At 46.4% G+C, this 21,561-nt stretch overlaps 1 protein-coding gene across 5 annotated transcripts; it reads right to left on the reverse strand.

The window, feature by feature from the left end:
• Positions 1-314: 314 nt before the first annotated feature.
• CTTNBP2NL (CTTNBP2 N-terminal like) lies at positions 315-21,272 on the reverse strand. 5 transcript variants are annotated; one of them, XM_058855936.1, is made up of 5 exons: positions 21,121-21,272; positions 15,862-15,969; positions 6,691-6,921; positions 4,954-5,061; positions 315-4,202 (listed from the first exon to the last, which is right to left on the reverse strand). In XM_058855936.1, exons 2-5 carry the CDS (start codon positions 15,958-15,960, stop codon positions 2,733-2,735), a joined length of 1,908 nt encoding a protein of 635 aa, XP_058711919.1. In that variant the 5' UTR covers positions 15,961-15,969; positions 21,121-21,272; the 3' UTR covers positions 315-2,732. The 5 variants fall into 5 exon arrangements, with proteins under 5 accessions (XP_058711919.1, XP_058711918.1, XP_058711915.1 ...); XM_058855935.1 differs by having other exon boundaries at positions 21,117-21,272; XM_058855932.1 differs by having other exon boundaries at positions 21,211-21,232.
• Positions 21,273-21,561: the final 289 nt, after the last annotated feature.

Raw genomic sequence — 21,561 nt, forward strand, 5'->3', positions numbered from 1 at the left:
GCTTCTACTTAAAAATACCAAAAAGCCAGAGCTGTCTGGAGCATCCAGAGATGAGGCACAACCCGCCCAGGGCACCTCCCAACTTCCAGCAGCAGCAGGTGGGTGGAGATGGAGGAGCAATATGCTCTGGCTGCAGCAGCCAGCACTGCTCAGGATCCACTGTACTCCCAAGAATTTCACTTTCTTCTGACTCTTCAGAGCTTCCATTAAAGCTCCAGGTTCCAGGTGAGCACAGATGCCCAGATAGCAGCAGCAGGACTGTTCCCTGCTGGCCAGCTCCAACTCCAAACATTTCCTTAAGCAATTTGCACATCTTAAAAATAAAATCCTTTATTGATAATATGAATGTTTAACATGTTTAATGCCATCAGCTATAAAAATGATTAAAGACTTCAGCTTGGTACGTTTGGCTTTACAAATTTACAAGTGTTAATGAATTAATACTAGTGTTATATGTTTTGCACTTCATTATACTCCATTAGCCAGTGACAAACTCTGCAACAACGTCTGCTTAGGACACATGTGAGTTAGAGAAGAAATATTTAGTTGCTTCCACACAGAATCTACATCAACAGTTAAATACTAACTCTAAATGTCTTACTCAATTAGTTGGATCCACTTTAATCCCTTGTGCTTAGTTTCTTCCAGAAGTTAGTCTACTAGCAAAAATACATTCTTTTGCATACCCCTTCCCATATTATATTTTAGAAGAAACAGTACTCAGTGCATTTCCTATTAGACTTCATCATAGCATCTCTCTCTCTAGAACTATCGATAAAGAAAGGGGATAATTAATGTCAGATTAATGTAAAAGCAAAGAAACTCATTAAAGCAGTGTATACAAAAGCCTCATTTTTCAATCAGAAGGGACACATGGGCCAAACTCCCTCTGCCCATCCATTTTTACATTTACACTGAGCAAGAGGAAGAAAATCTGCTGTGGACACTTAGCTGAAAAAGTAATAAATGTGCTTCCAAAAGAGTGGCTGCGCTGATTTAGCCAGATTTAGCTCTGGCTGCCTGTGTGTCCCCGCTGTTAACACACACTGTTCCACTGGATTAGCAACAACAGCCCATAATGCCACGACCTAAAAGGCTTCTAAAAGGTCTGTGCAATCCTGTAAAGCCCTGCCACGGCTGCGTGGGGTCACCCCAACAAGAGAGCAGCACAGACCCTCTGCAGCCTGCCAGGGCACAGGATATGTCTGCTGAAAATGGCCAGAGCAGAGGGTGGCTCTGGCTCTGGGAGCTGAGCTCAGGGCAAACCCCACTCTGCTGCTGTGGGAAGGTCCCAGCGCTGTTAGCACCCAACACCGAGCCTCCTTTCTAAACTTAGATCAGCTCACATCCAACACCCGAGATCATTAACCCAGGCTCGTGCTCTCAGCCACTGATCTGTGCTGTTTGTCCTGCATTTCTCAGCACACTGACTCACAAAACAACCGTGCTGGGCCCATTGCTCTTCTTGCAGCAAACATTTCTGCACAGGAATCAACTGCTTCTCCTGGCTACTTCTTCACACACATGATCTGCCCCAAACTTAGGCAATTCCTCACTGAGGAATTTTTTAAAATCTCAGTGAATTGCCATGTTTTCTTCATATGAGGCAGAAGATCAAGAAGAGATCAGCATTTCCCTAATACACTGTGTGTTTAGTGTGTAGGTGTGACATACTTACACAGATCTACATATTCAATTCCACAGCAGCAACGATTTGGTTCCATATTTGCAGCCAAGGAAAGCTAGCTATAGCTAGTGGGTAAAATCCAGGTCAAGTCAGACTTAACTGACAGAGATGAGGAACAAAATTATTGCTTTTGTTTAAAGTTGGAGACCCCATGTTACAGGTGTTGCAAAAAACCTGTATTGTATGGATGAGTTACTTTTTCAAGTAATAGGGAGATCTTTGTCAAGTAACAGAAAGATCTTTTTCTCAGAAGTTCTACACACAACAGTAGAATTCTTGCAGAGCTTGAAAATTCCAGGTGATACACCAGAAACCAGAGTTCAGCCATTTAAAGCACACAGGCATCTTGGCAGCAAAGCAGAAAAACTGTATGGACAAGGAGTACTGACAGAGAAGGAATCTGGATGGTATCACAACTAAATCTCACCCCAAGAAACTCATGTGTGCTTCCTCCAAGAGCTGGGAGCCATGTCCTGAAGGACGTAGCCTGGTTGGCTGCACCAGTCTGGGGTCACCTTGCAGAATCTGTAGCACATTTGCTAACTTATCTTAGCAAATGGTAAAAATTAAAAGGAAAACCAGTGTTGGTTTTAACATTCAGGACTCAGAAGAATTTGTTTCTGCAGCTAGATGTTCCCCTCCTCACCTTTTCCCGAGAATCACATTCATATTGCAGGCTTAGTTCAGGCACTTTTATAAAATGTTCATCTGGAGTAAAAAGTCTGCAAAAATTATTTCTGCATAATTTAAAAGTAGCATTTCAGTCCCATTAGAGGTTGATAGGTCCCACCACATGATTATGGTTGTTATCTCTAATGATTTGACTGCTGCCAGGAGACATTTGGAGGCTACTGTATAGCTTTAGTTAAGGTTTCTTCATAAACAAAAATATTTTCCTACCTATTAAAAAGAAAAAAAAATATACTAAATGCTTTATACAGACAGAATCTGCTACTATGGAAATAAATAACATGGAGTGGAAAAACAGTGTCTTAGCTCCAGGGTAAGCTAAGCTGTGGAATGTCACATTCCCATTTTCTGGAGACTAGCTGCTGCTTGGCAGGAGGATCTCCAGCTCTTTGCCATTTGACACGACAGTGCTGCTGGAGCAGCTGCTCGCCACGTCCATGGGGGCACCCAGCGAGGAGGCCTGCGAGGAGGTTTTGGTGAGCGGAGCAGCAGCAGCAGGTGACTGAGCGAGGCCAGGTTTCTTTGGAGGAATGGGTGGAGGGTTCCCTCTTTCTGCTCTAGGAATGGTTGGTGACTTAATTCCAGGAGACAACGGGCTCAGCGGGCTGGAGACCTTGGCAGGGCTCGGGCAGTGGCCAGACTCGCTCTTGGGGCTGACAGCATTTGCCAGGTTCCGATAGTCCGTGCCGAAAGGGGAGCTGTTCGGGGAGACAGGCTTGATGGGGCCCTGCTGGCTGGTGAACCTGGACAGCACCTGGGTGACGGTGTTGCGCGCCAGCTGCTTGGCAGCAGAGTTGTCAGCCAGGGTGGGGGACAGGTCCCGCGAGGGGGGGCTCTGCAGGCCGCTGGACTGATGGTCCTGCTCCGCCTGCGCCTGGAACTTGTGCCGAGCCGCGTGGAAGCGCTGGTTGATGCCCACCTGGTAGGAGGACTGGTAGCCAGGGCTGCTGGCAGAGGCTCCCACCAAGCGTTTAGCCAGCACCGGCGAGGAGCAGGGAGAAGGGGTCAGAGAGGAGGCAGCTGTGCTGCTGGGGGACAGGGACACCCCAGCAGAGGGGAGCTGGGACATCAGATGCACCGGTGACTCTGTTCTTACGGGAGAACTTCCATTCTCCACCGCGTTTTCCGGGGCTGCAGCAGGTTTCTCCCTGGGAACTTGGCTCTCTGCAGCGTTTGTCTCCCCACCCATGTGCCCGTCCGTGTCACAGTGCCCGTTGGATTTTGCATAGGAATGAACAGGAGTGGAGGGGCTGGCAGACACGGGGTGAGCAGCTTTGCTGCTGCTGGCAGGGTTTGCTCGTCCTGCCTGCACACTCTCGGTCTGGCAGGACACAGACTTCACTGGGGGACTCTCAGTTGTGACCCCCCTGGACGTCACTGAGGGGCTGGGATGCACAGCCTCAGAGGGACTCTGCTCCTGGCAAGAAGCCTCCAGCTCTTTCAGGGCTTTCTTCAGGCATTCCACCTCTTCTTTGAGTGCTTTTGTACGGTTTTCTTCTCTGTTCAGCTTAGCTTTCAGCTGTTCTCTTTCAATGTCAAACTCTGAGAGCTGCTTTTCTACTTGTGCTTCCATCTGCAAACCCCGCTTCCTCTTGGCTGCCAGCTCCTCTTCCAGTTTACTCACCTTACTCTTCTCCTTTTCCAATTTCAAGCTCAGTTCTGCTGTCTTCTGGCCCTCTTCAGCTGCTTTGGCAGTGGCTTTCTTGCACTCCACAACAAGCATGGAAGACAGTTGCTTGTGGCGTGCTCTTTCTTCCTCCAACTGGCTTGACAGCTTCTTCTGCTCTTTTTCAAACTTCTTCACTTGGGATTTTTCAAACTCCACCTGAAGTTAAGAATAAAATACATTTTAAGGGGACTGTAAAACCTCCTGAAAGTAAACAAAGGGCAACACCCCAAAAAGGAACAGGTTTACTGTCTATCTTGGAGAAATTACACAGTAAAAAATGACAGTGGCTAAGAAATGGGTTATTGCCCCAGAAATCTGCAAAACAGTCTGGAACAAGTCAGCTTGCACATAGCTACAATTATTACTGACTAGTAGTTTTATCCTGTATGAAATTCAATTGGCCTTTAGTGAGAGACACACCGAGTCTGCCATGCAGATGGAACAAGCAAAGCTTCTCTTCCACCTCATTTACTACTTTGTCAGCTTGCCTTTTAAAGGCATTTAGGATTTAAAATGCTGATGTGTTATGTATGCTTAACAAAGGCCACAGCACTTGAGTAACAGCAAACAGTGGCTTAAATATTTATTAGCATCTCTGAACAACACCCCCAGGAGATCTTCTGTGACTTATTCTGAATTTTGAGTACTGCAGCATGCTACCAATTGTGAGTGCAGCCAAGTTCCTCAGAATTCCTCAGATTTCAGGCTGAAGTAAGATTTCAAAGCATTTGATTGCCTATTAATGCTTTTAGCACTGCTCAGCTACCAAAACACACAGAGAAATTTACGGCTGTTTTTCATATCCAGATGACAGAAGGCAGGAATGCCTCACAGAGGGAGGTTCCTGCTGCTCTTCCATCACATCCCTGCCGAGCTCCCGGGAGCCCCGGGCTCTGTGGGCCGGTACCTGCTGCGTGAGCCGCTCCCGCTCCTTCTCCAGCATGTAGGTGACATCGTCCCCCTCTGCCGTGTCCTGGGCGTGCCTCTGCCTCTCCTCCTCCAGGTCCAGGATCACCTGGAACAAACATCAGCCATTCAATGTCCAGGTGCCCGGCAGGCGAGGAGAGATCGCTCCAGAAGGACTCGGGAGAGCCACGGCAGCTTCAGACACCCGAGCCCAACTCAGATTATTACAGAAAGCAGCCTTTGGACAGGTTCAGGGTGTGGAACTATTGGTCACAGTGAGTGGTTTGTGAAAGACATTAGGAAAAGCTCACACTGGATCTGTGTGCATTTTATTATTAAATATCTAAATTGCAGGCTTTTCCCCCAGACTGTGCCATATCCTTGAGAGGTCCCTGTTAGGAATGGTGCCCCCATTCCAGCACAGCTGGGGCTGGAAGGGATCTCTGGAGCTCATCCAGTCCAACCCCCTTGCCAAGGCCTTGTCCTGGACTGGGCTGCACAGACCAGTCCAAGAGGGCTCTGAACGTTGGCAGGGAAGGAGAATCCACAACCCCTCCACAGCCTGTTCCAGTGTTCTGTTACCCTCAAAGAAAGTCAGTTTTTCCTCATATTCAGCTGGAAATTCCTGTATTTCAGTTTGTGCCTCTTGTCCCTTGGAACTCAGAATTTCCTGGCAGGACCATCAATCCAGGCCCAGCAGGAGCAGAGGTGCTGCATCCAGGAGACACAGGGCACTGACAGCAGCAATTCCCACACAGCCTTCTCCCACTGCCTTACAGGGACTACAGGACTCCAGTGTCAAGTTTATTTTAAAGAACATTAATTTGTTCTTCTACTTATGAACAAGATGAGCTCTTGAAGTGAAACTGCTTCCCACAAGGACCCAGTGAAGGAGCTCCTTCAGCTTTAACACTGAATTACATGAATAATTGAAATGCTATTAACTCAACAAAAAGCCAGAACACAAACTTCCCAAGAGGCTCTGCTGTGTCTCATCACCAAAACTGAGCTCTCCCAACACACACTCACCATGAATGTAGCAGCTCCTCAGTCTTCCTGAAATTTAAGCTTCCAAATAATGCTTAAATATCATCAAGTATACAGGAAGCTTTCACAGAAGTAGTCAGGAAGAGGAAAAGGTGAAAAAATATCTGATTTTACTGTATGACTTAGTTGGATATTTGGCTGGAAAGCAAAGCATGGCTTTGTTCTTACTTCTAGTGACTTCAATTTTTGTGGTAGTATGGTCTGACACAGGACCAAGCACTTTCCTGGTGTCAATATACATTAAATGTATGTCTGAAGAACAGTAGGTGCTTCATTAAAGAGGCCAAATGTCAAGAAAAATACTTTTGGTCACTCCATACTTCCTTAGGAAAGCACAAGGAGGTGCCTTTCCCTGGCAGCAGCTCTTCAATAACCACAAAGAACAAGTCCCAGGCACAAGAGTGACAGGTCTGCTGAGAATTGTGTCCTCCAGAAACCATTTCTTGCATTTTGGGAAGCATTACACCTCCCAGCTGTAAGCTAGTTCCCTTTTGGTGTGTCCTGACAAAAACATCTCCTGTATAGAACTAATTAGCTCAGCAGCTGCATCATCTGGAGTGAGAAGTTTAAACAAAGGTGCAAAGTCCTTCCAGTTACCAAACCTCAGGGAACTTCAGTGTTTTTGCTGAAGTTAACATGTTATTAAAATGCAACTATAACTTCTGCACATCATAATTGAGGCAAAACTTACCTTTCTGTGTCTGCTTTCTGCAGCAGCTAGCTGGGATAACATTCTTTCCTGCATATTCTTGCAGTGTTTCATCACCACTTTCAAAATAGATAAAGGATTGGAGCATACTGGCTGCTTTTCACCATGATTCCCCTCTTTCAGGGTCTCAAAATCTCTCTGCAAAGCCATCAATGGATCACTGATGTTGTATTTCCCATAGCGTTCCTCAATGAATGTGTCCCTGTGCTGGGCCTGCAACACAAAAACAAATCTGCATTTTAATATACTTAAACCAGCTAGAGATGACAGGGCTTTGTAGTTAATGTTCCTTTTCCCCAGTTTTCCATTGAAAAAGAATTTAACACAGTCTCATTCATATCCTGTTATCTGCTAGAAAGAAAGGAAATAAAGAAAAATCTTGCTTAAAAACACAGTAATATATTCAGTCTACAAACATCCTCATACCACAGCTACCTGCCACGGCCATGACTTACATTCCACAGCTGTGTGAAAGGAAAGAAGGTAAGTAGCAACTCTTGCTCAACAAAAGATTTAATCATTTATTGTCGCATCAGTGAAAGAAGCAGTTGTGTGGTTTCCTTGACTGTGTCACCATCAAAGAATTTCATGTTGAGCAATTAAAGAGTTTCACTCTTGCAAGAGCCATAAATCTGTGAATTGTTAATAAAATCTTAAATGTTCTCATCCAGACTAAACAGAGTTTAGTTTCTCAAGGAGCAAGACAGGAATGATGAGGTTTCCTTTGGTGCTTGTAAGGATTAAGACAACTCACACGTACTAGGCTCTACATTTATAGGCTGGACTCGATGAGCTCAGAGGTCTCTTCCAACCCCAGTTATTCCATGAATCAGCCATTCCATCTGGAAATGTGTTTGTTAGGGTACCCATAGGCTTATCCTATTCAATGATGACTGTAAAGGTCTAGAAACAAAACAAAATCTCATAAACAGACAGATATGAAAGTATTATCTGCATGTTTACCACCGTGATAAGAAATCATGCGAAACCAAATATTTATGCAACAAAAGACACAGGAGGAAAACCAGATCTAGATTCAAAAGAGCCCTCAGACATGTCTTGGCTCAAAGGAATATAATTACTGATTTCCAGTGCAATGGCACTGGGCTGAACTCTGAGCATTTGTGAAAACCTGAGCAGTGTTTCATTCCCCTGAGTGTCACTGCCAGCACCACCCCTTGCCCAGCAGAGCTGATGCACCTGCCAAGAAATAACACCTGAATATGGAACCTCAGCTTGGTCCCTCTGGATTGGTGCTGTGCTGTGAGGACTGGTTATTGTGGCAGTCACAGCTTTGCTTTTCTACAGCTGAAACAACTGCTCTGTTCTGTTCTTCTCTGTTCTGTTCTTTTCTCCTCTGTTCTGCTCTGTTCTCCTCTGTTCTGCTCTGTTCTCCTCTGTTCTGCTCTGTTCTTTTCTCCTCTGTTCTGCTCTGTTCTCCTCTGTTCTGTTCTGCTCTGTTCTGCTCTGTTCTCCTCTGTTCTGTTCTGTTCTCCTCTGCTCTGTTCTCCTCTGCTCTGCTCTGTTCTCCTCTGTTCTTCTCTGTTCTGTTCTCCTCTGTTCTGCTCTGTTCTGTTCTGCTCTGTTCTGTTCTGCTCTGTTCTCCTCTGTTCTGCTCTGTTCTCCTCTGTTCTCCTCTGCTCTGTTCTCCTCTGCTCTCCTCTGCTCTTCTCTGTTCTGTTCTGTTTGGGGAGGCCACAGGGAAAGATGGGGGCTGCTCCTCAGCACAAGTCACCCGCACCACTGAAATGCAAGAGTGAGCTCTGGGACCTTTATCAAAGTGTGTTTAATTTAGAACAGACTTTAGAACAGACTGTGTGACCTACAGAAGGGTTCTGACCCTAAATGCACTTTTCCTGCCAGAGCACACATGTGACACATTTTTAGCTTGAGCTCCCAAGGAACGCAGTCTGCACCTTCTCAGGTGGGCTTCACCCTCCTGCTCCCAGCAGAAGCCATTCCAAGCCAAGCCCAGCAGCTCTCTGGAGCTGGTGGAGGGCTCTGAACATGAGTCCCTCACAAGCCCAGCTCTGCTGATGCTGGGAATGGCATTCAGCTGCACAAAGCTCCCTGCTTTGAATGCAGAGCCAGCCCGTGCCAGCCTCGCTGAGCACTCCCCAGAAACCCTTTCAGAGAAAGGGAATGGCAAACTGACACCCATTTCTTCTGGGATTGCACAAGGACATCATTTAGGCAGGAAAGACAGCCTGACTCAAATGAAAAGACAGCTCAGAAGCCAGTACTTCTTGGAATGTCTTTTGTGATGTCCCAGTATCAAAACCACAAATGCTTCACTCAAGCACACAAGAGCAGGAGTCACAGAATCGTGGAACATCCCCACACAGAAGCTGGCAGAGCTACACTGGAACAGTGGGAGTTTAATAATAAAACTTGGTGTTTCTCAAAGAGCTGCTGAGATTTGCTAGTCCCACCTGCATTCTGAAATGCAGCCACGTCATTAACATGAAATAAACTAAAAAAAATTAGAAGGAAAAGTGTTTGCATTACCTTGACAAGAGGCATAAAAAACCCAACCCAAAATATCTTCTCCACAACCAAATTAGAGACATCTGTCCTGTGATTCCAGTTTGGAGCTGGATTTTAACCCTGCAGTAAACAAACACGGAGGAACAGCGCACACTTACAGACACCCCTCCCTCTCTATCAGCAATATCCATCAGGAACTGTGGATACCTTTGATCAGAGCTTCAGATATTGTTCTAACTTTACACAATAATTAAAAGGAGAGGAAGGAAAAGATCAGCCCTGGAAATGGGAGAGCAGCCCTGGTTTAATGAATCACAGGAAAAACTACAGGTTTGGCTTTTGGGTTTTTTTTTTTGGGAACAGGGAATCTTCTGTTTTTCTGAAGTATTTATAAAAATGACTCAGTGAAAGCTTCATGTAAGTGTGGAGGGAATTTTTAAGTGAGTCAAGCATTAATAAGTCTGTAAATATGAGCTGGGATCTCCATCCAGCTGCTTTGACAGATGAGTTAATCCCACCTCACCCCAGTGCTACATTCTACACAGAAACATGGGAGACCTTTCAGAAGGGCACTTCAGATGAGTGAACACACCTTGTCTTTACTGCTGGGCAACTTCAACCAAGTAAGAGCTCCCAAAACTGAGATGAAGGTGATTTTTGCAATACTGAAGGTGTAACAAAAGCCATGTTTTCCTCTGCTCCTCACAGCACAGGGCTCTGAACTCTGTTGAATTCAGTTGGTTTATTTCCTGTTTGGGAAAGAACAAGAAGTTCTTCCTTGCTACTTTGAGCAATTAAGTATTTTCCTGAACTAGCATGACAAACAGATGAGACTATCATAACATTAAGAGCTTTCTCAAGTCCAACTAATCTTCTTTAGTAGCCAGCAGAGCATAAACATTTAATTAAAGTTGTCTAGACTAGAAAAAGCCTTAACCAGGTCCTACACTGACCACACCACGTTTGCAAAAACAAACCCAGTGCTTTGGTGGCCATTGTGCACTTGGAAATGCAAATTGGGATTTTCCAGCCTGTGACACCTCTGTGCTCCAGGTCCCACAGAGCAGCCACTGGGTCTCCTCCATCACTGAGGGAAATGAAGTCACAGTGCCACGATCTCCAGAGGTTATTTTATACAGGTGTGGAGTGTCCCAGGTGACAGTGACACCTGCCATGGCTTGTGCTCCTCCCTGAGACAGCTCTGCAACTCAACTCCTCTGCCACGGGAGAGCACGTCCAACTATCTTCAACACTTCTGATTCAGTCCTGTCTGAACTGGATTACACCTTAAATACAGCTGTTCAACTTTCAGAACAGAAGGAACTTGATGATGGAAGAGAAACACTCTATCAGTGAGCCCAAAGTGAAAAAAAACAACCTAGATCTCAGATCCCAGCATAGAAAACACAAATCCACAGAAAATCAAGCTTCAATAAAAATGAAATAAGGTTACAAAATGCAGTGTTAGTTAAGGAGTGGAAAATTTCATCTGAACACCAGAGATCACATACACACCTCCAACACCAGCAAAGGTGCTTTGAAAGAAGATGAAACTCTGTGCAGTTACATCCTCTAATTTAATAACTCCACCTCTATCATCTCAAACGTGCAAAACTGTCCATTTCCCACAAAAATACTCAACTTCCAGAAGGTCCAATGGACCACTGCTAGTTTGTTTGGAAAGAGATAATTCTAATTTTATGGGGCAAAAGCAGCATCTGACCCAACTGAAAAGATGCTTCCTGTGCAGGCAGGCAAAGCAAAGGCTTTGCTTTGTTAGGAAAAAGCTGCTGTTTCCTCTTGGGATTTCTAGGCTGTTTTGGGATGAATGTTTCCCATAACCTATTTTTGTATTTTTTTTTTTTTTTAATAAAATATTTCCTTCTACTGAAACCTTGTTTATGTGACAGAATAATCTCTCTCTTTTCAGCAATCTTTACAACTTGTTTTACTGGAACATCAAACAGGGAATTTCCAAGACCTATTTAGAGTGTTTTTTGGGCATCAAGTAGAGCATTTCTCTTCCCTGTAATTTCAGAGTTAAAGTTTTAACCCTGGTACAAGACAAACACACTCTTAATTAACTACAGCTACTGAGTTTGCAATTCTCCAGTAATAATTTGCACAGAAGTTCCTCCTTCATGTAGCAGAGAGTGGAATAAGCTTTAAATAGCTCCTTACTGCCTTGAACTTCCTTATTAGCTTCTCTCCCCAGAGACAGAAGTTGGGAATAAAGACAGGCTGAGATCACAGCAAGCACTGACACAGAAGGGAAATGGGGGTGGGGACCATTTGCTTTGCCCAAAAATAAATGTCAAAATGCTGGAGTGGGGTTTCCAGTGTTGCACTAGCTCGAGCTCTGCAGCAATGCCAGGCACAGAGCCACCAAGTAAAATGTTCAAATGCAGCATCTGTCTTAATTTCCATCACACACCAAGTGAGCAGAGCTGATAAATGAGAGCTGCTCACATTTGCCCAAGTCAGACCTGTTACAAGCTTTGAAAAGCAGAAGAAGCTCTCAGGAAATGTCAAGCAGCACAAAATTGCAGCTTCCTTCGCTGGGAACTCGTGGGGAAAGGCTGGCTGTGCCTGGCTCCTGGTGCAGGGACTGCACCTTGCCCAGGAGCTGCTCTTTGGTCACCCCAAACCAGGGATGCCAGCAGTCCCAGAGAGCTGAAATGCAGAGCAGGAGCCCTTCCAGCAGGGAAGCCATTCCCAGCTCTCTGCTGCTGCTCAGCACACACCTGGGGACCGTGGAGGTGAGGACAGGCAGTTTTTGAAAGATACTGGCAAGCAGCGCTGCTTCAAGCAAGAACTAAACAGAAAATTCCCCAAGCTTGCAAGGAAAGGAATGGAATGCCTGCATTCCAGCAGACAGCACCCACGGGAACACTGCTCCATGGAAGCTGCTTTCTAAGTGATGCATAAGCCCAATTTGCCCCATCTGTGAAAGATTTAACAGCAGGAAGGTTTTGCATTACTGAACTTTTCTTTTTATTTAAACAAGAGGTAGACTTACGTTTTTGAAACTGCACTGTAAATTTCTAAATCCACTAACAAACAACACCTAGTTTTGTGCTAATACTGCTTTATAGTGAATCACTGAATTCAGAAGCAAAGAGATGAATACCAGCTCCCAGTCATTAACACAGAATAGTTTCTATTCCAGTAAATTGCCCCAGGCCTTATTAACATAAAAGAATAAGCCAGAAAGCTGCTTCCTGTTTTATAAAAGTAAACAGAACTTCAGTTCTAATGCATGGAAAAGTCTCTTTAAAAGAACATGGGGGAAGGAACAAAGTGCTCTAACACAGCAATAGAGATCCATTTAAATATGGAATTGTTTCCAGTTGTGGTGTGCTATTTCAGAAGGCAAACCTGTGGCTCATGCAACCCTTCCTACACAGCAGTAAGAGTCTAACTCGCAGGATTATGCAACTCTCTGACAGCATCTGGGTTTTTTGGATGATATAAACACAATTAAAACTACAGGAAAAGGAGCACAATAAGAAGTGAACTTTAAAATCTGCTCCAAGGAGAACATTGAGATTTATGTAGTGGACAGGAAGCTACTTTCAGGCAAAATAAATGACAAAACACAACACTTTTTTTGTTTTGTTTTTTCTAAAGAAGTTTTAAAACAGAGGAAGCAAACTGAAGCACTGGGAAAGAATATTTTGAATACAGTCAGTTTGTCAGACAGCAAGGAAGAAAGGGTAAGATCTGGGGAGAGGGGGTGAAGAGAGGGAGAAAAAAGAAGCGAGTTCAACAAGCAGTGTCTGGAACACCCAGCTCTGCAGCTTGATTTTGACACAGAGAGAAACGGGGCCAGTGCCAGCCAACAAGTGCCTGATACCATGAGGGAGAAGAAAACTATTTTAAGCTTTGTCATCTGCATGCATGGATTCTCTCTGCTAAATGCCAGATGCAAAATGTTTGTCTCTAAGCATGCAGGAATATCAATTATTGCAGACTGTACTACAAGCAGATGACATGTTTACAAATTAAGGTTCTCTTCCTCTGCAAGTGCCTGTCCTTTTCTATAACATACCAAAGGATCTGACTCTGAAACCAGAGCTCAGAATCCTTTAAATCTGAAGAAGAAGTAAAATTAGCCCATGAAGGGAAATGTGCTTTTGTTACTGTGTGGGAAGCAAACAGGCAGATAAAATTCTGATTTCCAGCCACTGACATCTACAGTGTTTAACACAACTGCTGGAGAAAATCACTGCTGTGGGTCAGGGTTATGCAATCCCCTAAGAAAGTCCAGAGGATTGAACTCCACCTGCTCCCAACATATACCCACATTTAACATGAAACTATGACTGTTCCAAAGAAACCTAGCAGCTGAGGCAGGACAGTGCTGGTAACACTCAGGGAACTGAGAGAGCTGTGAGACCACGTCAGACAGTTCCTCTGTGTGGGGGACAACCAGCTCTGCCCAGCCCCTCTCCGTGTGGATTATAACTCAATTTCTCCAATATGGGCAAGTCAAACTAAGTCCTCTCGAGTGCAAATCTTTCATTCAGTTTTAGAAGTTGTTTTTTCTTCAGGGCAGCACTTTTATGGATCAAACTGTGAGTAAACAGACTAGCAAGGTTTCCTTTAATTAGTCACACACAAAGTCTTTCAGCCAGTGAGGCACGGTGAAGCTGTTACCACAGTTACTATCAGCAAACAATGAGAAAAACAGTGTAAGGCCAGAATTTCTCTAGCTGTATATTCCAAATAACAGGACAAAGCAAAGCTGGAAGTTGTGTGCAGCTGAACCTTTGCCCAGGCACCAGATGAAGCAGTTACACGACTTTTCCTTCCACGCACTGAAAGGGCAGCAGAGCTGAAGCCAGGCCTGGGCTGCAGCATCACTGAGGATGAGGAGCTTTTGGAGCTGAGGAGCAGCACAGCTGGACACCCACAACACTGACACTGCTGCAGGCACAGCCAGCTGCCAGGGGTGCCAATTCTCCCCCGAGATCACTCTCAGGAGGCAGCAAGAGCCAGCTTGGATTTGAAGCTTTCACTGCCCTTTCCCACCACCTCCAGCTTTCCTCCCAGTCCCGAGATGGAACGCTACAGCATATCCCTGACAGAGCAAGGGGAACACAGCCCCAACCTCTGATTAGTTCACTGTTTTATACTCCAGAATTATCAAGCATAGGTTACAATCTAATTTAATTTCTTCTCAGTTATGAGTCCTTGACAAATTATGTCAAAGGGTATTCTTACTGTGTTAATCTCCTCACACAAGAGGGGACTGCAGGTTAAATTTCAACAGGAAAGGAAATTGCTTTACACTGCTGGAAGGTAGGCAAAAAAAAGCCTCTGGAATGGAGCTGCTACATTTCTTCCCATCTGTCTCTGTGCTCCACTGTACACATTTCACACTGAAACACTGAAGGGAGGCTTGTTCTGGTAACACATTCTGACCACACACAGCGAAAAAATGGACCTCAGGACAGAGCAGACACCTGCAAGTGTGTTTCAAAATAGAAAATAAACCTTCTACCTGATCAATAGCTTTGAGAGGGTAACAATATTCCTCCAAAATAAAAGGATTATCTAAATGCAAAAGCAACTAAGAACAAACATAAGCATCCTGACTGTTCTGGAGAAGGGTTTGCCTCCACTCCCCTAAAAGATGTTTGCAATCAAGCTGGAGAAGATTTTGCTGGAAAAGCAAGGCCCTGCAGCTCTCAGGCCTGCAAGCTGCCACTCCTCCTTTGAAATAGCTGCAAGTTTTATACATTATGAGCAGTGACAGGTCAGCTTGAAAAAGCCTTCAAGACTCAACCCTGACACAACTAATTTCTTCCCAAACTGACCGCTGCCATCAGTTATATCACTGGTTTTTCCACTTTACTGAGGCTGTGCCAAGCAGGTATCCTTCAAAGAGCAGCAGAATTACACATGGACAATGTAATTTTTAAAATAATTTCCAGGCTCAATATTAACACAGCAAACTGTGCACTCCCCAGTCCAGGTCAGCAGCAGCCAGCTTTCCTGCACCTGCAAGAAAAGGCTCCTGCACCATCCCTGCCTCGTGCCATCACATGCTCCCACAGCACCACGACCTCAGCTGCACTGACACGGGCTGAAATTGGCTTTTTGGAGCAGTTTTAGCTGGCATCTGCCTCACTGGAAGGTTACACTAATGCTCGTGCCAGCAAAGGGAAAGAATAAGTAGCTGAGCACTCAGGGCTGCTGCTCTCAGCAGTGCCAGCTTATGGTGGCTTAGCCAACACAAAGCCACGGCTGCTTTTGACTTACTGTGACGTTACTAAAAGACTAATCTGTGATCCCTCTCGGGGAGAAGAGCTTCTGCTTTAAGCAGCCCTCCTTGCTAAAGGAGAGAAAAACCTACAAAGGAATTCTGGTAAACCTTTTACAGAGCAGAAACACTGATGGTTCTTCATCACAAAGGGTGAAAGCACACACAAAACACTGTATTTCAATACCAAAATGCTTCTTGCAGCCAGCTTCCAACAATGAATTCCAGGACAAAAATTATATATAGCATTTACTGTGTAATCCTGCTGATATTTAAATGGGATTCTGAAGCAGTAATAAATCTTTACCTCTGAACTTCACTTTGAATACAAGCACTCTGCAGAACTTACAGCAGTACTGTTGTCATGTTTGTTTCTTATCCTGGTACTTAAAACCTACCTTTAAAGCCTCTATGACAAGATCTCTTGCTTCTAATTCTCCCTCAAGAATGCTAAACAGCGTCAGTAGTTCTGGTTTGCTGAGTTTTTCCAGATTCATCCTGAAAACCTGAAAAATAATGAATCCTAGTTTAGTAGGTATTTCTTTGGACATAAAAATCAGTATTCAAAGCTATGACATATAATCTCCATTTAACTTCAGCTCCCAGTTTTTTGGATTGCAAATTGCCCTGAGGGGGGATAATTTTCTCTCCAGCTTCCCAGACCAGTTGCAGAAGATGCATTTGTCACCTTGTCCCAAGGGACAGGAACATATGCACACCCAGATGGTGATGGCAGAATGTGCAGGCTAACAGGACAGGACAATATTCACCAAGAAGCAGCCAAAGTTCACAGGAGAGGGGAAAAAGATGGATATTTAAAAGTCATATTGATTACATATCTGCCTCACACAGCTGCAAACATCACTGAGGAGCTGTGATGAATGAAGGCCAAACTGGGCCACCCACACGAGCTCAGCTGTGCTGGGAGTGTTGCAGTGCTGGGATACAATTCCTGGGAATGCCATTATCCCACTGATGGAACAGGCCCAAAGCACTTCACAGAAATCAATGCCACAGAAAACACACACTTCATTACTATTCTTTCAAACTGTTTCAATATCAGCATCATTTATTAAATATAATTTTACTGCCTACAAAAGAGATCCATCATCTGAACTGCACATATAGAAGCTTTATATTCCCTTGCATTTTTACTGATACACTTAATGTATCAGCATGTCCAGTAATAAGCCTTTTTACTACATTATTTTGTTAAAAATGGAAATCATTTCAGACCAAATCCTTGTCTCTGATACAAATATACCCACTGATACAGTCTAGTGCTTTGCACAACCATCAAATACACTTTTCTGAGTCCAAGTTGTGTCCATCTTTCACCACACTTTGTGTCAAGCAGAAAATGCTGCAGCATGAAGAAGCTGCTCAGAGATAACAAACTCCAGTGGCAAGTGATAAAGGGTTAAATCAGCCCCTCCTGGAGATGTCTATCCTGCTAAAACATTCAGCTGAAGTCTAATTTGTCTGAAGTCACTGCTTCTTTACAACTGATTTGCATAACTGTGCCTTGGAGAGTTACACACAAAAGCAAGTTCTGTCTTGTTTGTGCCAGAGCAGCTTTCCAGTCGCTGGGAACAGAAAGTTCTGTAGTCTTCATACAGAAATCATAATCTTCAATCAGCAATCTCTGATTTCTCTGCTAAGCAGGGAAGTGTCTCATCACACACTCAGGTTCCTGCCTCACACAGTGTTTTACATGAAATTCCATAAAGCAGCAATGTTTCATTCAGGCTCCCCTGGCTCACCCTCCTGTTGGCATGGGCTGCTCAAGGAAACACCAGTGGGAGTGAGCACAACTGCCTGCTCCAAACCCAAACTGAACTGGACACCACAGATCTGTCAGCACTGCATTTCTGCTTCCTACTGCAGATCCATTCACGTATTCAAGAGGAAAATCCACAAGTGGAACATTTGGGAAATCTGTTCATATTTGTCACCGTGTCAAAAAACCCTGATCAAGATTTGACACAAAGGCATCATTTAGAAACTCACTGTATTGACTAAAATGACATTTTTTGTGGGCCAGGACAGTGCTGGTCACTCTCCAGCACTGATCACTTCAGGTCAGTCCATGGACCTTGACAGAGATGTCCAGGGTGAGAGCCTGACCCTGAGCCCAGACACGGCTGGAGGGTTCTGTCACCATGGGGAGCCTGGACAGCTGAGCCCATGTGGAAGGAGTGTGAGCTACAACTTGGTCACCTTAGGAAAATGGGAAGAGAGGGCATAAGAAGCAGCAAAGAATGCTAAAACATAAAGAAGCAACTGCACAGAGTGAGAAAAGACAAAGCCTGGTTCTCGTCTTTGATATTTACCATGTTTGTGCTGGTGCTTTGGTCAAAGCTGCAGCATTTCCTTGGGCAGTCTTTATAACTGGAATATCCAAACACCTGCTTAGGAGATGCACAGCTTGATTTCAAAACCATCTCAGTCCTTGCTCACACTAAATTCACAGGTTTTAAGACTGAACCAGTGGGAAACAACTTTTATTGCCAGATACCCAGCAAGTCACAGTAGTGCTGGGGCATTATAAACAGGAACGAAAAAGGAGAAGCTTCCTTGGAGATCTTAGAACAAAGTGCATCATACATTTCTGTTACCCCAGGACAGTAAGTGCTGAACATGGACTTTCAACATGACTGCATCCATGCTTTTCCCTTAAAATGAGATGATGTGGAAATGTGCAGCTGCATCTCCCCAAGAGCTACCAAACAGCTCAGTCTTATAGCAAGGACAGCTACCAGCTGCAGTTTGGTATTTTAAAGCTATTAGTCAGGGCAGCAATAATTTCTACTCTATATTCTAACTACTCCCACTGTGACTCGTACTTCCCAGTGTTATAGGAATAAGCCATGCTATTCTTACCACGCCTCTGTGGTCTTTAATGCGCTTAATAACACAAACAAGCCCTGTCCTAAAATATACACGTAAAAATACTTAAGAGAAATAAAGAGCAGGAGCCAGTTTGCACAGCAATCATTTATCCAACAACAAGAGGTAACATTAAAGGTACATAAGTGGTCCAGATTTACCTTCCTCATGTGCAACCTGCTGCAAGAGAAGATCTCTACCTGCTTTGTTTGCATCAGTTACTCCACACTGCTGAGGGAACAGACTGGGAGAAGATGCAACAAAGTCACTGCTCCAAAAAACCCACCAAAATGTACCTGTATTCCCCAGTGATCTGCAGGGAACTTTCGAGCACCCCAGGCAGATGTGTGTCATGCTGAACAGATAACAATCCCAAGCATTCCCTTTAAGGGACACCCTGCACTTGGGAGCTGAAAACTGGGAGGAAAAAGAAGCCAAAATCATTTGATGTTATTATTTTACAGGAATAGGAAGCATCTCTGGATCAAAGAGCCAATAAGCATGTATTTGAGCTCCTTTTCCCCTATCCAAATCTGAATCCAAATCCATTCCCAGCCCTCCAGGCTCCTGAGCTGACCTTTCCAGGGCAGCTTTCAAGCTACACATCCCTATGCCTTCCCTCAGCCCACTTTTTATTAAAAGATCACACCAACTCTATTAAATTACCCAGTTCTCCCCCTTGCAAACAGTCCCATTCTACCAAAGGGATCTGGGCTCTTCCATTGAGGAACCTTCCAAACCTTTAACCAAGAGACAGAAACAAGATCCAGCAATTCCCAGGGCACTTTACCCCTTTTACATCCAGGGAAATACACTGAGCACACTCACACAGATCACCAGCCACAAAGATCTTGTTGTTTAGTCTGATGGTATAAATATTTTCCCCAAGTCTGAGATACACCACCATTTTTGGACAATAAGCCAGAGTTTAGAGCATAAACAAAGAAAATCACTTTCTGCTTGCTTAAAGGTGAGATTCCAGCTAAGGACTGGAGTCTCCTCAGCAGACCCAGACCCACACCCCAAGGAGATAAAACTCTTCTAAGGAAGTTATTTCCCAGTATTTAACTGGAAATAACCATCAAGAGCAGTTTAAGTGTAGGTAGAACCATGCAGAGCAGGGGGAGTTATCTCTGGCATGTGCCACTTGAGGAACACAACAGATAAGCTTGCAGCCCATGGCAGCTCCTCCACACTTTAATCAGGGTGTGATGATTATGAAACCATGCCAGGTTACATTTCACTGCTCACACTCACAGGGGCACAAAGCGACTGAAAGAATGCTGCCAGCACAGGAGAACCTCACCCACCCACTGCAGCGAGCCTTGGAGTCAGGGGCAGGAGCCAAAGAGGAGCCGAAGGCACAGCCCGAGGCTTGGGGAGCGCAGCTTGTCAAGCTTCAAGAAGCTTCAAGATCCTCTGCAAGCCCCTGGCTCAAAACTCTTCTACTTTTTTAAAAAAAACATCATGAAGAACAAAGCTTGCTGTTCCTTCTTCCTCTGAAAGAGGGTATTTCCTAAACCTACAGCAATGCAACAATGGCCCTATGACAATAATCCTGAATCAGCCCAATTTTCTTTCCTGTGTTCCTGAAGAGGAACTGATATTTTCCAGGAGCCAGCACGGGCAGTCGTGTAATCGCAATCATGGGAGAACCGAAATGACCAGTTTGAGAAGTCCTGACAGACGAGTTCCCAAAGCTGTTTCTGCGTGTATCGGGTGGTGTTTGAGTTGTTTCACTAATTACATATGTTTATGGAACGAAAAACAGCTAACATACACTTAATAATTGTGTATCCACAATGCAACCCGGCACTGCATCAGAACTGCGGAGAACTAGGTTAAAATCAGAAGTGTTTGTATCTCCTTCACCTTTGTATCTCAGCCCTAAAGAAGTAAGGGCATTACCCACAAAAAAACCCCAAGACATCTTCACCCCATTAGTTTTTGGAGTAATACTCAGAAGAGAGCAAATCAGCAAAATTCTGAGCATGGATTTTGTGGGGGTTCTTGAAGCGCCTGTGCAGCCACTGGAGCTCCTGGAGGGAGAAGCGAGAGCATCGCTGGCTGCTCTGACCTTCAGCCTCGCCCCTCCCGGCACCCGAGCGCCGCTGCCCCTGCCCCGGGACGGGCGAGCACCCGGGACGGGCGAGCACCCGGGACGGGCGAGCACCCGGGACGGGCGAGCACCGCGGCTCGGCCCGGGACACGGCCGAGGCCGGTATCGGTGTCGGTACAGGGGTATCGGTGTCGGTATCGGTGTCGCTACAGGGGCACCGGTGCCGGTATAGGGGTATCGGTGTCGGTATCGGTACCGGTACAGGGGTATCGGTGTCGGTACAGGGGTATCGGTGCCGGTATAGGTGCCGGTACAGGGGTATCGGTGCCGGTGCAGGGGTATCGGTGCCGGTATAGGTGCCGGTACAGGGGTATCGGTGTCGGTACAGGGGTATCGGTACCGGTACAGGGGTATCGGTGCCGGGCTCGGCGGCTCCCCAGCAGCACCGGCCCGAAACAACCGCGGCGAACAAAGGGAAACGGCGCAGCGGAGCCCGCGGGGAGCAAGAGCCGGCTCCACCGGGCCCGGCTGTACCCGGTAACGCCCCCCGGCCTCCGCGCCCCCCGCTCTCCGCGTTCGCCGCCGATCTCACCCCTCCCCGCCGCCCGCGGCCGCGCCAGTCCCGACTGCAGCCGCCCCCGCCCGCAGCGGGGCTCGGCCCCGCCGCCGCCCCTCTCAGCCCCCGCGGGCCGGGCCGCCCCGCACCTGCCTCTGCCCGCCCGCGGGGGCAGCGCCGCGCCAGGACGGGCCGGAGCGCGCCGGGCCGGAGCGAGCCGAGAGCGGGACCCGCCGCACCGACCTGCCCTGCCCCGCGCCGCCACCGCCGCCGCCGCCGCCGCCGCTCCGCTCCCCATCGGCCGCCCCGCCCCGCCCCGCCCCGCCCCGCCCGCTGACCGACAGCGCGCCCGCCAATCAGCGCCGCCGCCGCCGCGGGCGCGGCCCAATCAGCACCGGAGGGGGCGGGGCGGGGGGCGGGCATATCCAATGAGGAGGTGCGGGGGGCGGGGCCGCGGTGAAAATCCCTTTTGTTCGCGGCGGAGCGAGCGGGCGGCGGTGATTGGTGCGTCACTTCCGGCGGGGCGGGGCCGAGGAACCGCCCGGGCCGCCGCCCCCGGCCCCTGCCTGTGTCCCGGTCCCGGTGCCGATCATG

Source organism: Poecile atricapillus, chromosome 23 (genome assembly GCF_030490865.1).
Source record: "Poecile atricapillus isolate bPoeAtr1 chromosome 23, bPoeAtr1.hap1, whole genome shotgun sequence".
Lineage (NCBI taxonomy): Eukaryota > Metazoa > Chordata > Aves > Passeriformes > Paridae > Poecile > Poecile atricapillus.

What these genes read in the sequence shown, in the direction of transcription:
- CTTNBP2NL (XM_058855936.1), bottom strand. Translation starts at nt 15,960, where the DNA reads ATGAATCTGGAAAAACTCAGCAAACCAGAACTACTGACGCTGTTTAGC. An exon ending in TTGTCATAGAGGCTTTAAAG is followed by an intron (nt 6,922 to 15,861) that starts GTAGGTTTTAAG and finishes TTTGTGTTGCAG; the next exon opens with GCCCAGCACAGGGACACATT. An exon ending in GGGAGCGGCTCACGCAGCAG is followed by an intron (nt 4,203 to 4,953) that starts GTACCGGCCCAC and finishes TCTTAACTTCAG; the next exon opens with GTGGAGTTTGAAAAATCCCA.